General features: G+C 39.3%; 1 protein-coding gene across 2 annotated transcripts in view; it reads right to left on the bottom strand.

Moving 5' to 3' along the window:
- Positions 1–1,343: 1,343 nt before the first annotated feature.
- The window catches only part of LOC129731909 (relaxin receptor 2-like), a 182,245-nt gene continuing 165,148 nt past the window's right edge, over positions 1,344–18,440 (bottom strand). For both annotated transcript variants that reach the window (XM_055692280.1, XM_055692281.1), the window contains one exon: positions 1,344–5,296. In XM_055692280.1, the coding sequence (XP_055548255.1) occupies positions 5,255–5,296 (42 nt within the window). In that variant the 3' untranslated portion in view covers positions 1,344–5,254. The remainder of the gene's footprint in view (positions 5,297–18,440) is intronic.

Raw genomic sequence — 18,440 nt, 5'->3', positions numbered from 1 at the left:
TGGTTGTATAGAAAAACTGTCTGAGAATGAATTGCAGGGAATTAAAAAAGCATCATAAAAAAATATACACTGTACAAAAAAAAATTTTTTTGACCAAAAAAAATTAAAAATAAACATTAAATTTCAATTAAAAAAAAAGAGTTGAATTTTTTTTTAATTTTTTTTAAAGAAGCTTAATAATCTAAAATAATAGCTGGCACACAAAAGTATCACTCGTTTGTTCCGATTTCAGAAAATAAGATACAAACGAAGCTGTTTTCAAAAGCTGACGAATCATTTACTTATGATGTATATAAAATATAAGGTGAAACTAGTTCTGTAAAGTATCTATGTCATAAAAAAATATGTTCCTAAGATAATAAAACTCGAAAATAAATATTTGATTCTTATATATATTTATATCACTTAGAACATTTAACTCTTTCCTTGAGAACCGTTCGCCCAATCGTTTTGTTGTCAAATAATGAATTGTATATTTTTGATCAAGCATTCCAATGAACGTATGATTTTTGCTGGAGAACCATGGACAAATTAAGAAAAACGTGTATTTTCCTAAATTTTAATAATTGTTCGAGCTAAAATTAGAAATAACTCGAAAACCAATGCTTTTAGAATGTTAACTACCAAGAGCTTTTTGATTTAAAATGACTCTCTGCATCTTTTAAAATCATCAGAATACAAATATTTTGAAAAATTTTTTAATTAGAATTTTCATAAAAAAATTAATCTACCATAAAGAAATTATTTATCATTTCTCCATTCTGGATTTTTTTTTAAAAGTTGCGTATTAACGTCAAGTTCCTTTAAAAAAAAATTCAACTCTTTTTTTTTTAAATTGAAATTTAATGTTTATTTTTAATTTTTTTTTTGGTCAAAAAAATTTTTTTTGTACAGTGTATATTTTTGTCATGATTTTTCTATACAACCAACGGTTTCTGGGCTACAATGCTTCGAATAAAACCTATGCCAAAAGGCATACGCCCTTTTAGAATGTAACTCATGGGTGTAAAAAATCACTCCATCTGTGGAAAATGCTCAGTTTGCTGAGCCAAATACGTGTGCAAAGTTTCATTCAAATCAAAAATGGTCGATATTCGACCATCGGTGATTTGGTGCGATCTTGCTCAGTTAATTATCTTCATCCACATGCATACTCTGACTATTATTACGTGTTTGCGTCGCTTAGCGTTTGGCTACGGTCATGCAGAACGCAAATAACGGCGCGATGCGATTCGGCAAGACGAAATCGTTTGAAATGTATAGCTCTACTTCGCTTAAAAAAGAGCTATACATACATTTCACCACGGTAAGGCAAATCGCATCGCGCATCGGCATTCGCGTTCTGCATAACCGTAGCCTTTGTTCCGTTTCCGTTTAATGATGTCGCATTAAATGTGCATATTACAATTCGGCAGCACTTCAACTTCTCATTTGCACAAAATTTAAAAATATTCAATGAACTTCATTCAAAATATCAGACAAAATGAAACTACAATACTGCCAATGAACGGTCAACGTTTATTTACAAGAAAAAATGACTGACACGCAAGCAGCCGGGTTATCTTTCTTGTAAAAGTATTCTACTTCAACCTTGCGGTCGTGGCTTTGCATACAACCTTCTTGTGATTTTTCATCTATTACTCTTAGCAGTGGAAATAAATGTGTCTTTATTTTGAGATTTGTACGGAATAAGGTGATGTATCATGATCGGATTCCTAAATCTTACCATGATCGGACCAACTTTTCATTTGCGAGATTGCTTCACTATTAGCCGAAAAATTACTGCAAATAGTTACCAATATTATCAAACAACTTCTCCTGGTGAAGTCCAGAAAATTTTATTAGGATTTATTAGGTTACATTATTAGTAAAAAAGTTTAAAAAAATGATACATCAGAAAGGGGACTTATTTTCAGAAATGTTTGCAGGACTCGTTTTCCCAAGCAACAAGACCTCCATGGGGTTCAACAAGCAACATATAAAAAATTAGTTAAATTTCATTAAGGTCTAGAGGTGACGCAGAGAATCTGTGGGTCGAATTTGAAAAAGCTATTTTCAAGACGTAAATTTTGTCCGTTTAGCGTTAAACCTAACCGTTTTTTGAGATATCTGCAATTAAAGTTTACTCCCTTGCACTCCTGGGTACGCGATTGAGAGTAAATGCATAAGATGTGCAATAAGGCAGTAGGTATCAGAAAGAGAGAGAAAGAGATTGTATCATGGTCGTATTATCTTACTTTCAAGACTCCAACACTTCCTTTACCTGTACTTGATATTATGATCACTTCCCAAGTAACACACGTTGGTATAGAATAGTTGACGTTACCTATTCCATGACATCAATATCACCAGAAAAGCGCAAAACATGAAGGCTAGTAGTAGAAGTACCGATAACTGCATGAAAGCAAGCCAACTTGATATAATTAAGTGATAAAATACATCTCGAGTACTAATACGGCAATGCGCAAATCTGTTGCTATGACAACTGTTGACCAGCGCATGCGCAAATGTGTTGTGTCTGCGCAGTGCAACTAGATCGGCAATTTCTTTTATCAGTGGCATATAAAATGATGGATTATAAAATGATGACAAAAAACAATATTCAACCTTTCAAAAAGAGTTATTTCTCGCTTGAATATTGAAATTGTTTTCGCATAGTTTCAACGTTATCTGGATATAAAATCTAACCAAACTAGAAAACTTTGTTAGATATACAATAACAAAAATCTGAACTGATATTGGTTACACTGCAAGCGTTTTGTTTATCTTTTGATGGCGCGTTTTGACCCGCTTCGAATAAATATAGAAATCGTTCATTTAATTTAAATATTAATTTGATCAAGTAATTTTAAGTTGGATGTTGTATGCTACGACTATGGTACTAAGGAAAAGCATTTTACAGGTACGTAGTGTTGTTATTAGATGGTGTAACGTCTTACGAAAAGACCAAGTGATAGTGATTGTCATTCTTGAACTCATGTTATTAAAAACATCTCCAAAACCAGAAAAAACGAGCTTGTTTTCGAAATGCGGTTGTATTACTGATGAAAAATAACTTCAAACACATTATAATAACGCAAGTTTTCAATTGCGCCTGTAGTACACTTATATGACTACTTTCGTTGATACTTATTTTCAAACATGTTTTGTGTGTTACTTGGGTTTCACGTACATTCAAAGAAAGTTTTTTCTCGTCCATTGCAAAATGTTCAAATGAGTTTTAGACAACTAAATTGTTTTTTTTTTTTTTTTTGAAAAATCTTAAATGATCCATTTAGAATCGAGGATAAAATGACTGGTCCTATCATGATATAAAATTTGAATAAATTCACGTTCAATTTCAATAAAATCACGTTCAATTTGTTATTAATTGTTGTTTCCGTAAGCCAGACAGATAGATTGTTTCAATAAACGTATATTTTGATGATCATATTATGTTATCCGAGAATCTGAAATCTATGTACCTCAAAAATCGTCTAATTGATTGCTGGTCCGATTATGATACATTACCTTAATACTCACGGAGTAAAAAACCATTGATTTATAAATGCTAAAAAACGTCCTCATATGTCGAAGAAAATAGTACTATTGATAAGGGATAAAACCACATGACAACGCTTACCGGCTAGAATTGACTTGTTCGAACAATCTGAAACTAAAAGATTCAGTCGTTAAACCACATACCTAAATATCGAAAAGCTCAAGTAACACTCCAAAGCAATTTCCGAAAATTTTCGAAGCCAAAACGTCTGTGTATACTAAATTCAACGCATGTTTCTACTGTTGAACTTATAATAAACACCTTCTCTATCAATTCGGTAACACAAACCCAACTTTTTTATAAACACGAAATATTGTCAAAAAAAACTTTTTGTTCCACAGAACGCCATCGTAATGCGTTTTGCATAAAACTCGCGTAGTTAAATGTATCTATTAAACCTTAATATCAGTCGCATAAAACAATTTGAATGAGCAGCAGTCTCAATATATGTTAAGTATACTGTTTGCCAGCAAAAAGATACCCGAACAAACATTTATAAATGGTGTAATGATTGACACAAACCTTACATTTTTCATTCTTCACAAAACAGAATCATTTTAAAAACAGCCCGAAATACCCTGATTTTATATCACTTTCTGATAACAAACAAATCAAAAAAATTGTCTTATTAATGTTTGACATTATTTGTTTATGTTTTAATTAATTTACTGAACAAGACCAATTTCAAGAATAATGAAGTAAGTTTCACCAAAAATGATCCATGAAAAAATTCGTCGGCCAGAGACAACTAGTTGCATTTTCCTGCAACGAATAGTAGTAACAATCTTTTCTAAATACTGTTCGACATATATGACAGCCATATTTTTTACAATATTATAACCATAACTCCCTGGGTAGAAATTATAGCTCATAATTACACCCAAACCGAATCTCCACCGACAATGAAAAATCAACACTTAAGCATCCTCTGCTACTTTACTATCCGCGGCCCAAGACCGTATAGCGCACACAAATCAATAAAGCAACCCTTCATTATAATTATCGCTGGCAGCAGTCGGGCCGTTCCGAGTCCCTAATCTGATTACCATGTTGTGTTCATCGCGTGTAATCTTTGCCATTATACACAACTGAATCACATCAGCCTAACCAATTAACATCACAGACAAATATATAACAATCGACTAGTCCTGGGCCTTCCCCCCGGGATGACACTCCTTACAACTCGCACACATAACTGTCTCGACTTCGAACGCTGTCCTTTTTAAGCAGCACCTGGAAGGATCCCTGCCTTTGCGGAGTACGGAAGGTGACCATTTCAAGTGCAGACACCGTCCTCGAGTCGCCAGTTCCGCTTTCCCCTGCGACGTTAGCACTGAGACAGGACTTTAACTTAGCGCTGTCCCTTCGAAGAAAGGGTGCCTGGATTGGAGCCACCAGCCCGGAAGCACCAACTACCGAGCCAGACTCAATCATGCTCAGCGTAGAGCCTGTCATTGCGGTCATCGCGGACGGTGAGGACGGAGAACCCGGCGGTGATCCGGTTGATGGACAACTGTAGTGATCCATTCGATGTGACTGCTGCTGCTGCTGCTGTTGGAGGAGGTGGAGGTGGTGCTGGTTCTGGTGATGGTGCAGGTTTTGGCTGGGCAGGAAACAGTGCCTATGGTTGCTGTGGTCCGGATTGGCTGCCAAGCCGGTGCGACGGCACGGATGCGCTACCGTGTGCCGCCGACCGACCTCAGCCGTTGTTCGCTATTTGAACTCGTACACCTTGGTGTTGGTTGAAACACGTTCCTGCGGATGGTAGTTAAATTAAACGTTACTGAATTTGGCGCACACTATCTAAACTAGAGTCAAAAAGGCTATACATAATGCGGAACGTATAGTAAAACCAATTTACGCTTCGCTACGTGTCGATATCATAATCAAATTGTAAACTTGTTACTTTTACTGCTAGCTGATAGCGTGTGATCGAAGTGCGGGTTATTCAATTTGCGGTTGATGCCGTAGATAAAGGATTTTCGCAGAAGATTACTCGCTCTTTGTTCTTCGTGTCTCATCTATGGCTATGCAAGAAGTATCTCTTCTCCAGTGGAGCCGTAAGCTTCCGTTGTAATCAAATTAATTTGTTCTGTCTCCTAAAGGATGCTGTCTGTTCTAATGGCTCATCTCCACTTGAGCGTACAGGAAATTAGTACGATACAAAAATGTTTTAGTTGATAGCAAAGTTACGCAATGAAACTTGTTTGTATACGGATAATCATTGCAATGGATTATAAACGTGAGGAAGATTTCCGTTTCTATTCTTATTAAATAGTCAATGCTGTAACCATTTCAATTTTTAATTTTTGATCATAACTCGCTATGAGAAATTATATAAAAACCGTATTTATTATCATTCAGATTTATTTGAAAAATGCCTCTCATGTGCCGAAATTTCTTTTATTTCTTTTATTATTTTTTTTTATAGATTTTCCGACATTTCTGTAAAATTTTCCTTCGCCATAAATTTTAAATTATTAAAGGCCTTTTTACTTGTAAATTCCTGTGAACATTCCACAGCAAATTTATTTACTAACTTTGAGTCCATTACGGACAGTTTATGAGTGATGAATATCCAAAGCAAATGACTCGGACAACCAGGAAAAATTTCTCGTTGTTGTTGTTGTTCAGCTCATTCAGATCATTTTCTTAACTACTCCAGGAATTTTTTGAAATTCGGTTATGAAGCATAATTCAGAGAATCAGTCAGAAATCAGAATAAGAATCAGGGTTATGATGTTTAATTGATAGGCTTTTCTATCATTTCGAAAAAATGTTTTTTTTGTATAAATTTTCGACTAGAGGACTCTTTTTAGACATATTCAAACCATTCTCAAGGCTGTTTTATTAGGTGACATTTTTGAAAAATTGTATCTCAAAATCTATGATCTCTATTAAAATGTTTTAATAAAACTGATACACCCTTTCAAAAAACGACGCATGAAACAAAATGGTTCAAATACCTGCGAAAAATATATGGGCCCTCAGTCGAAAGCAAATACAAAGTTTCATTCAAATCAAGAATGTTTATTGTTTCCTTGTCACGGTAACATGGTAACGTTTCTGTTAGGTATTTTTCACTTTCGTGCAAATATGCTGGGAAATATCAATTCCCGTTTTAAGGTGCACCATGTTAGGCGTCGTTACGTAACGCATGAAGAGGGGGAAGGATTAAGTTTGTATTACTTATTGTTACAAATGTTGTATAACGACTGAATAAGCTTTAGTTCAGCCGAAACTCGCTTAAAAGCAGCTTAACAAGCTATAAATAAACAAAATTGTTTGTTTGGTACTTACTTGCTCCGGTAAGCAAACAGATGAACGCAATCTAACATTCATTAAGATTCATAATTTTGTATCACTGGCGATAATCTCTCAAAGATTCTCGCTATACTGTTAAATGCAAATGAACTTGGATACAATAAATATTATCGTGTTTGAATCATTCAGCCTCCTTCTATGGTATTCGGAACACTGATAAGCGAAAAACAATCAGCAGCGTTTCTATGGAAAACTTGTACGCGAGTGAGAATAATTGGACGATACCTGATGAATCAAAGAACACATTTGCATGGAATATTGCTAGTGAGTGAAAATTTTCATGCTTGCTCATGTTACTTTTTGTTACATAGAGTGAAGAGGGGGTCTGAATTCTACATTTTTAGCGTTACGTAAATTGTGTTCGACACACACACACACACACCCACACATACACAAGCGCGCGGTCTATTCGAGCACACCTCGTATAGATTTTAAAGATTTTAAAGGACTTTTTAAAGCGAAATCTGCACAGCGCTTCACGTAATTTTAACTTCTACTACGTACTAGGGTAGGGAACGGCTTAATCAGTAGCGCCTATTTTAATCAGTAGAAGAAAGCAGGCCTTAAACTCCTGGATTTTGATCAATATCTACAATTCCAATAATGGAAACGAAAACTTTGATTGTCTAGCTGTCTTACGAATATAAGAAATACCGTTCATCACAAAGTAATCACACAGAAATCACCATTCGAAACAAATCGACCTATATTGCAGCCATTCAGGAGCCACTTCGGGTGCTGAAAAAAAAGCCTGCAAAACAGATGGAAACTGCTTAAAATAGTTTCGGGGTGATTGGAATACTGTCCCTCGATTGGTAACTTTAATTGATTATTGTTAAAGTTGGCTAACTTTGTTTTACAATCTGAAAAGGAGTTCTGACAGAGAAAAAAATAGCGAACAGATTGATATACTTCTTTTTGAATTTCACCCAACAAATTTCGAGTGTTTCCTCTCAATACACAGGCGGTTCCTAAAGCTGCTTAAAATATGTTCCCCACCCTACTTGCAATTTTCTTACGCTTGACTCCACTTATTAGGCATTTTTTCTATACAGATGTGACTGCAGCTTTTTTTGTACGGAAACCCATTTTTCTTCATGTCTTCATCAAATTTGACCTTCCTGGGATGCTTTTGTAATGCCTGCTTCATAATAGCCCAGTATTTTTCGATAGACCTTAGTTCCGGTGCGTTACGGAGAGGGGGGGGGGGTATTCATGTTCTTGGGTACGAAAGTGACGGTTGGTTGGTTGGTTGGGCAAGGTTGGTTTTTTTGGTAAATTTCTAATTAACTATTTGCCCAGTTAGTACATTTTTCAATCGTCAGCTCCACATTTACTGCTTGAAATAGAAATGTTCTACTTATAATAAAACTGACCAGAGGTAAGGCACTAAATGCCTCTTCAGGGAATTGTAATTGTGATGCGGTGTTGGTAGGAGGAACGAGGTTTCGATAAGACTCCTTCCTCCTGACAAAATAAGCCCTTCTTATAATAAAACTGATCATACGAATATTTATCCTCTCCAGGGAATTGTAATTGGCGATTTTGGCACGAGGTTTCTATAAGATCCTTCCTCTTGACATAACAAGTCCCTCTTAGAATAAACCTGGCCAGAGAGGAACGTTAGGTGAAGCCTCACTCCAGGGGAATTATAATTTGGCAATATTGGTAGGATAGAAAGAGGCTCGGTATTGTAGAGCAGTAAGCTTGAAACGGAAGGGTAAAATTTCACACACAAGCACGGATATAATTGAAAAAAGCGGATCATTCATTTCAATAGTGATGCTGGCCAATAATATGAAGTGCGGAATTCAGAAAACACCTGTGCAATATCACAATAGATCGAATGTCTCTGGTCGCAGTGATGAGTCCAAACAAAGAAAAAAAAGCTAAACTGGCCAGAAGATCGTAGATCCCTCGTGTTATTCCAATAAAGGAAGCAGACGCTTCTGTAGACACTCCTTGAGGTAGATTTATTAATATCTGGTTACTCACTTCCCCAGGATTACACTGGTGACAAAATGAAAAAAAAGTGCATTCCAAAAGCTCAAATAGAAAAAAAAATAAAAAATTATATAGCCGTTTTTTATGGTCACCCTATTTCGCAGCTGGTCCCCTCAACAACCCAACGAAACAATACGGGTTTGATTATGTTCAACATAGATGCATCCCTGCGATTTTGAGCACAATTGAAGCACTTTGCGTGACCAACTTCGAAATAGGGTGACCATAAAAATTGACTGTGTTCGATGTATTTAAATTTAAAAAAAATCATAACTTTTGAACCAGTTGATCGATTTTCGATATTTTTGGGTCAAATTAAAGGTAATTACGTCTAATTATAAGAAAAAACACCAAAACATAAATCTGGGTGCTTTTATATGCATAATGTATAAAATTATTGGAATTTACGTCTTGTTTTTAAATTGAATTTACTCAAATTTAAAAAATAACATATCTCTAAAAGTTCCTCCATTTATAGAGTCAAGTATGCGCTTCAAAATGAGACCAAGAGATATTTTTTATGTTTGCCCCAGAATGAATGACATACAAATGAAAAACGCATGTTTTTTTTATGAAAAACATTAATAAATTTGAGTAGAATAGAGATATTGGCGATATCAAAATTGCAAATTGCTTCTCTTAAAAAGCTTTAAAAGTCGTTCAAAGGCAGTTGAAAGGTGAAACTTGAAATAAAGAAGTTAGAGCGCAAAATGTGTTTTTTCAATATAAATCGGTTGTTTTCAAAGATAGAAAAAACTTTTTTTTACAAAGCTACTTAAAATTATTGGAGCTATAACATTGTGGAACAAGTTTTCCTTCTATCTTCAAAGACAAAAAAGTTATATAGTTGATTGCTTTGAAAATTTTGGTCACCCTAATTTTTGATAATTTTTCAATAAGCGCATTATCATATGTAACAACTTTGTAGAAGAAAGTTTTTCTCTAAAACATTGCTATAGAGCTCTTGACCCAAGTTTCCTCCTAAATTTGGTATCTGGATCATTGTGCAGTGTTATCAAGCTTGTGAAGTGTGGAAGACCGCCTTGACGTAAGTCTCATCATCGTCAGCATCTGATTGTATTTTGTCATTCGCAACGATTTGGAGCCGTCTGCTCTTTGTACGTATGCTGTCACTCGCAGTTCTTGGCTCTCTGAATGAAAGACTTGAACAAATTCTATTTTTGGTCACATATGCGACCGAAGCGTTAAGATACCGCGTAAACGCTTTCATAACGCGCTTGAAATCCTAATCACTAATGGAACATCCATTCTAACCGCATTTCTCATTTTGTTCGATGCTCAGAGATTCGTAGTTACGTTTAATCAGTCATATGATTGGCTGATTGGCATATCATTGTCTGCACGAGTTCCTGTTTCCCGATAAAGCCGTTGACGATTTTCCAGGTGCTTGCGCAAAATCAATTTGCGATGTTACTTTTTGGGTAACGACACTTTTTCTAACTTTCTAAAAACTGACAGCGATAAAAATACAGTGTGAACAATACACTCCAAACTACTTCTAACCAATTTTTCAAGATAAAATACTCAATGGGTAATTTTCTACAGCGTTTTCCCCGTGGATACCCTCCCTATCCCGTTTCTGATAGCCTCGATCAAACAAGCACACTGAGTACGTTTCTGACTAAGAGAGAATGGTTTCTCACACTCAGAAAATATCAACGACGCACAGTGCGTCGCTGACGTCATAGACAAAATCGGTTTTTCTCTTTTTTTTATTTGGATGCACCAAGTACCCCGAAGTATTAACAGACCTCCTGGGTTGTGAACAAGTATTGGTGAGCTTTGGAAAACATCACAAATAATATTTCAAGCATAGCAAGCGTCAGTGACCAGAGCAATCATTAGTTTCACATTTCATGCTAAACTGTCGCTCGTTTTGATCTTAATTACTTCGTGTATTTCAATTAAATAAAATGGAAAATAACAATCAAGATTAGTACAATATGTTTCATTGATAGAGAGACTTAGTTTCGATTGCGTAAGGCGTCGTACACAAATAATGTAACGCAAGAAGACGGTTGGAAGTGGGTTGAGTTTGCGTTACTTATCGTGACATATGGGGGAGGGGGGTAGTTGAAACAGTTACGTAACTGTGGTTTTTCTTCGAAACCGCAATTTTTGTGGGTTAAGCGTTCCGTAATTTTAGGAGGTTTTAGGGTGTCATGTTGAACGTTACTTATCGTTACATAGGGGGGGAGGGGTCTAAAATCCGGGTTTTCAGCGTTACGTAATTTGTGTGCGACGCCTAATCGGTATGATGAATTGATGAAGGTATTAATTATTGAAAAAACACAATTTCAAACTTTCGTTAGCGTTTTAAAAAAAGTTTTTTACCGAGTTCCTCTCTAAAACATATATCAAAAGTTTAAATATATATATAAGAATTAGCTCCAACTTCCTGCAACTCTGCAATTTTTTTTATTTTTCGTAGGTCAATGCCGATTGCTCGTGGACCGGCGGATTTTTGAGAAGTGGGTTAACTGCAATGTAAGCAAAAGAACATCATGTCTCTTCCAGAAGACACAATTGAGCAAGTTTATGAAATTTGCAAAAGTTTTCTGCTGTATATTGTTCGAAGTCGAACTCGAAGGGAGAGAAATGCAATAGAATAAAAAAGTTTTTCATGAAAAGCATGAAATTCGATTGGAGTCACTGCTTGCTCTTCCTTGATTCGATGATAATAATGAACATAAATACAACAATATTTCATCCCGTGGGCGTTCTCAGAAACTTTCTGAAAGCTGCTCAACCAGAACTAAAAAACGGCGAAGATGCACCCAGTAAAGACAAATCGTGAATGAGGAACAATAATCAAAACGTAGGAAAAAAGGAAACTATAAGTTTGCAGTTGAATTGTTAACATATTATAATATGCATCATGAAGAATTTTCAATTTTTTTGTAACTCTGGTAAATAAACATATACAATAATTTGAAAAAATAATACATAAAAGAATACCTAAAAAAATTCTTTTTCTTCGTTATAATTGCGCTTAAGTCACTTTTGCAATATGTAACAGTGAGTAAAACATAGAAATTGCAGTTTTCATACAATGTACATCTTTTACAAAGAGATTAACGGTATCTGGTATAGAATGAGTGTGTTGGCGTTTGGTACAGTTTTGTGATTTGGTGAATCGTAAAGTTTTGATTTTTGTCCCTGATTGATTTACATATGGCCTACATGTGATCGAGACACACAGGCGACGTTCTCCCACCGAACACGGATGAGGTAAACATTTTCAAAAGCCTAATTTATATCCTCAGTTCTCTTCATTCTCGAAAAAATTACATACACTGCCTGCTTTACGAAAACATAAAATACAGTTGTGAGACAAAGAATGAAATCAGTTCGTACGAGCCCGAAAAAAAATAACATTAAAAAACTTAAAAAGTTTCTGTAATTGTACATAGTTATACCATATTTAAACTATGTTTTTCATTGTAAATACATCAATTTTACATTCAATATTATTGTCCAGAACAATAAAAAACATCGTTTTTGTCATTTTTACCATGAAAAAGGGGGGTCGTTATGTATCTTAACAGCATTTTTTCGGGCATTTTTCCCATACATTTAGAAGTCACTGACAATGTTTTTCATGGTAAAATTATTGTCGGTGGTAGATTCAACAACAAAAACTGTTGTTGAAACATGGTAATGACAACAATCGTTTGCAAGCTTACAGTAAAAATACCGGGTTTTTACGGTTACAATAAAAAACATTGTCCGTTTACTATTCTCACCGCAAAATACAACGTAAATTTTTTTCGGGTGGCTTACAGGATTTACGGGATATTTTATTATTGAGCTCACGCAGATTTGCGGCATGGCTTTGATATTTGATTGGTTTGTAGCCGTTTATATAAAGTGTTGACTCTATATCAAATTCTCGAATATTTACTGATTTTATTTTCTCAGGTGACACTCATAAATTACGTAACGCAAAAACCCAAAAAACTTAGACAGATTATTGAGTTTGATAAATTTTGTTCTATTTATCAATTTCTTTTCAGTTTTAGTGACATAACTGTTGGAGTTAATTTTATGCTTTGGATTTGCCTAGAAATTCTCGATGGGACGCAGTTGCGGGACGTTAAGCAGTTTCGTCGACTTGGTCGCCCCGTCGATATTCAGCTGCTCCATATCCTCCAACGATCGCTTCGAGTAGTGGGCCGACGCCAGATCCAGCTAGAACGACGCGTCTTCGTCCTTATGGTATAAAGGATGCAAATTTCTCGGCTAGACCGGAACGGAAAAACAGCGACTTTGACATCCCCTTCTTGATGATGTCAGACACAGCAGCACCTTCTTGGTGAACTTGGCGTATTAAATGAACTTCATCTCGGAGCTTACTTCTTTCGTACGAAGCGCCCTGCCAGTCGTTGCCATCCAGGATGAGATAGGTCTCGTCGTTCATCACCACCAACATGTCGCGATTTACCGGGAAAATCGACTTGACCATCTTATTAAGCCGCTGTCGCTGAGTCATTTCCTGCAGCTCCGAGACCAGTGAACGGGACGAAGACGAAGTACATGATAGGAAGGGGTTCACGAGTAGACAGTGCTAACCTCCCACCACGAGTTCAAGTTGGTGGTGATGAAATTAAGGTGGTCGATGAGTTCGTGTACATGGGCTCACTGGTAACTGTCGACAACGGTACCAGCAGAGAAATTCATCGGCGCATTATGGCAGGAAATCGCGCATACTTTGGTCTCCGGAGGACGCTCCGATCGAGTAGAATTCGTCGCCGCACCAAGTTAACCATCTACAAGACGCTGATCCGACCTGTAGTCCTCTACGGGCATGAGACATGCACTATGCTTGTGGAAGACCAACGCGCCCTTGCGGAGCTGGCTCTATTATCCACACCGCTAAGATTGGCAGGTTGCGGAAGGCTGGGTATGTCGTAAGGATGTCGGACGACAGCCCGGTAAAGACCAATTCATCAGGAACGAGACGGAAAGGTACATAGCGTGCAAGATTCATCGATCAGGTGACAGACCCTACGCAGACTGCAGGAATGGCGAACTGTAGCCATGGACCGAGTGGAATGCAGACGGCTTCGTTGTCCGTTTTTGAGGCGGCGGGGTACTCTTCCTTGAACGCGCACACTTTTGAATGGAGTAGCTTCACTGTTTTCACCTTCACGGTTAGCTTAGAGTTCAACTGATAGAGCTATCAATTCAATCAAAATTTCTGCTGACTCATGGGTTACTATGATATATGCTGCATGGGTTGTTTCGTTAGTACATGTGATGGTAAACCCACAATAAATGGGCAATTTTTGTCCATTTTATTTTACATTAAACGTACAAATAGATTTTTTTTAAGATCCTAATTGTGTAAATTATGTCAAGTTTCCATTCAACAATGTCCTAATTATTTGCTTAGACCTTACAGTTGGTTTTGAGGTACGATGCTGGCCTAACAAGCCAGTCGTCGTAGGTTCTAGTCTCGGCTCGGGAGAGACTGTTAGTGTCAGTACGATCGTATCGCTAACTCCGCAATTGTCCTGTACATTAAACAGTTGACTGCGAAGTCTGTGTATAATATACAAAAGGTCACGTTTTGGTTACCCGCCGTCATTTTTCGTAATAAATAATTTAACTTAAAATGAGGCTCTAACAGCACATCTAACGTCGCCTTAGTAAAAAGTTTCATTTTAAGTGTTTTCCACTTTTCAAGTGAAAGAAGTGCCAATTCACGTTGACGGTGTTGCTGATATTTGTTTGGTTTTCGCATGCGAGAAAGAAGGAAGGAAATATTTTTGCTTTTGTCATCACGCACATTTTGACAATTACATATGAGTGTTCACGTAGGTGCGAACAGCCTTCAAAATCTCTTTCAACGCGAATAACCCGAATTATGGTTTCAAATTCGTGTTGAATTGACATTCGAGTACATACCCAATAAAAAAAGTGTTCGACGCCCTATCTTACCGCCCCACTGACAGCGTAGGAGTAAATGTCCCGATCAACCACTCTTTATGCACCTTTATGAAACGACAACAACTGAAATCAATCGATATAGGTTCAAAACTGATCGATAGCGATCGTTCTCGTTTAATGAAGAAACTTGAAGAGTGGTTGGTCGGGGTCGCAGTGTGGATTGCTATATCGGATTTTTTCAGTGTTTTTTATTGATCTTCACACATTCGTCATGTGTTTGCCTGAAAAGATAAGTGGCGTTTCCCCTGCGCACCTAGCTGGTAAACCTAGCCGTGAAAGTTGTTTTGTTTACCTCAATCTGTGAATTATTGCGACTTTTTGCCATTCTTTGTCGAAAACATTAGGTAGCTTCCCTCGATTCTTGGTCGCAAATAGAAAGTATAATGGAACCCGAGTTTAAAACTTTCAATAAATATTTGACTGGCTGATTGTCCAGCTGCTTAAAGCGTGTCATTGCGGACAAGGCGGTGATTTGTTTTTGTTTTTCATAACAGGCTAGAGACGCTGGCGATGTTAGAGGGCCTTTCTGAGCGGAATAACATTTTAAATGATTTAAATAGAGGATTGTCTTATGACAATTTGTTGAAATAAAATGTTTTCCAACCGGTTTTACTTAATGTTTTTAATAATTGTTATGGACATTTTGTTCGGTTTTTTGTTATTCATTTTGCAATTTTTGGCAATTTAACTTTATGCAGTTTCCAATTGTCTGCTCAATTTAATTTTTTTAAAGGTTAATGCTATTTACTTGCACTCATTCGAGTGTATTACGGAAGGCCTCGACGGCATTACATTAAGAAATTAGTATTGTGGAATTGTCAAAACATCGTCTGAAGTCTAAAGTCAAACTCATAGCTGTTGAAACTGTAGAAACTGCTTTATTCCAATTGAACAAATTTAAAACAGTTTTGCTTTCTTCTCCGTAGTTTCCTTGCCGTTCCTGCCCATTCAATTAATCCGAAATAACAATTATATGAAAACAACCGATTTTCATTACAAGTAAACAAACCATTATGAAATGTGTCAGTTTCATCCATTCCCAGTGTTCCCAGATCTTTTGGGATTGTTAAATGAGCATTTTTTTGCAACCTGACGAATACTTCTGTCCAACTCAAAATGTGTATGGCAGAGCTGAATGCCACCACGGGTCGGTAATTGGCGATTACTGAAGGCCACGGAAGTGCTCACTGCTAGCAAGCAGTCCCGGACCATCAGCGGGAGCTAGCCTAGGTCGTGGCGAGATTCAGGCACTGGGCCGCTGAATTCTCGCAAAAGCCACACTGGCCGGAAGCAGCTCCGACGGAGCGAGTAGTGCCGCTCCCACCACCCAAATGCACTATACCGCCCATTGGGACTGATGCCAGTAATGTTCCCAATTACGGCAACCGGTCGCATCACTATAGGATAAGAGTCGGATTTCGTTTTCGTACCATGATTTTGGGCTGGCACCTGCGCCGAGCTCCCTTAGTAATGTCGTGTGATAACGGCTTGAAACGGCGAGATTACAACCGGTGCAGGGGTCTCCGTCCCGTAAAACCTGGCAGGCCTTCCAGTACGTTCCGAGTCCATTGCCGGGTGGGAACCCGGCAGGAGTAGGATCAGATGTCTTTTCCTGACTTGCGCCGGTCGGGGGTGTCATAGTTGCCCATAAGGCGCTATGGCAGCCGCCCCTAGCCATGGCCTCACTGCTCCGGCATAGACTACCTTGGGGCCATTTAGGCGACTACTCCATTATGGATAAGGATAGCGGCTGGTAGGGGGACCCAAAAAACAAAAATGTTGAACTCAAAAACAAAAGAGACGGGTGCGGAGGGGTTACCAAATCCCTTCGCACGAGGTGGCATCCAGCGGTCTCCGCAGAAGAAGGCGGAGACGGATGCGGCGAAGTCTGGAGGTGTAAAAACGGCGAATCCGTCGGTGTCCACACCAGACATCTCGGTAGACGGTCCCTTGCTAGTCAAGGCCGTCGAAAGGTGTATGGACACGCGGCCAAGAGTGGCGGCGCTGTCTGAACAACTCGATGCCATAATCGAATTCTTGGCGAACAGGCGAAACATCGCTGGCGACCTGAAGCAGAGCCTCCTCCTGCTTCGGAGCACCATTGATGAAGCCAGAAAGGAGCACGAAGAACTCGTAGCTCGGGTGAAGGCGGCCGAGAAAGCGGCCAGGACCGGGAGGGCGACTGCATCTAAAGAGGTGCAGACAGACGCCCCCTCGTTCGCGTCGGTCTGCTCCACGGGGCAGGTCTCTAAGCGAACGAGGCAGTCCCCGGGGGAAACGGCCCCCGGGAAAACCAAGAAACGATTGGTCGTGCTACTCCCACGGGAACACACGCCAACCGGTTCAAGGTCCACCGCGGAAAAGGCACAGGTGGAGGCTACGGGCAACCCTTGGACTACCGTAGAGGGTAGGAAGCGTCGGGAAGGTGCGACGCGACATGATGGCGGAGCGGCCAGAGGACCAAAAAAGGTCAAAAAGGCGCGGAGTAGGGGTGATGCCCTCATACTCAAGACGGATGGGTCGAAGTACTCAGAAGTCTTGAAGAAGATGAGGGGGGAAACCCAGCTCAAGGATCTGGGGGCGGATGTGCGGAGTATCCGCCGATCTCGCACTGGCGAGATGATACTTGAGCTCCGGAAGGACGCCAAGAACAAGGGGGCTACCTACAAAACGGTAGCTGAAAAGGTCCTAGGGAAGGAGGTGCAAGTGCGGGCACTCACCTCAGAAGTGACTCTCCAGCTTAAAAACCTGGACGAAATCACTGAGGGGTGCGACATTGCACAAGCCCTAAAAGCGAAGTGCGGGGTGGAGGTGGCTAAGGAGTCAATCCGCCTCCGCAAAGGTCCGGCGGGGACCCAGATAGCTACCTTCCGACTACCGTCGGCGGACGCTAACCTGGCCCTGAAAGAGGGCAAGTTGAAGGTCGGCTGGTCTGTATGTCCTCTGGGCATACTACAGCAACCAGACATTTGCTTCCGGTGCTTTGAGGGCGGACATAAGTCCTGGACCTGCAAGGGGCCCGATAGGAGCCAGCTGTGCAGGCGATGTGGAGGTGCAGGCCAGAAAGCAAAGGACTGTGTGGAGTCTCCCAAGTGCATGGTATGTTCCGGGAAACGGGACGCCAAACACTTTATGGGAGGCCCCAGGTGCCCAGCCGGAAAGCCGGCTGCGAAACCACGGGCGTAAGGGTGACGCAACTGAACCTGAACCATTGCTTCGCGGCTCAGCAGCTGCTACACCAAGCAGCCACTGAGTCGTTGTCGGACATCGCCGTCATATCGGATCCCTACCGCATCCCTCCGGAAACAGTAACTGGGTTGCGGATAAGTCCAGATTGGCGGCCATATGTACGACGAGCAAGTTCCCGGTTCAGGAGGTTGTCTCAACCTCAGAAGAAGGGTACGTAGTTGCTAAGGTGAACGGAGTGTTCTACTGCAGTTGCTATGCTCCGCCACGTTGGTCTACCGAAAGGTTCACCCAGATGGTCGACCTCCTATCCATGGAGCTAACGGGCCTAACGCCTTTGGTGGTGGCGGGCGACTTCAACGCTTGGGCTGTTGAGTGAGGAAGTTGCTTCACGAACCAGAGGGGCCAGATC

The sequence above is a fragment of the Wyeomyia smithii genome, chromosome 3 (assembly GCF_029784165.1).
Source record: "Wyeomyia smithii strain HCP4-BCI-WySm-NY-G18 chromosome 3, ASM2978416v1, whole genome shotgun sequence".
Classification (NCBI taxonomy): domain Eukaryota; kingdom Metazoa; phylum Arthropoda; class Insecta; order Diptera; family Culicidae; genus Wyeomyia; species Wyeomyia smithii.
This window is presented reverse-complemented; position numbering and strand designations above follow the sequence as displayed.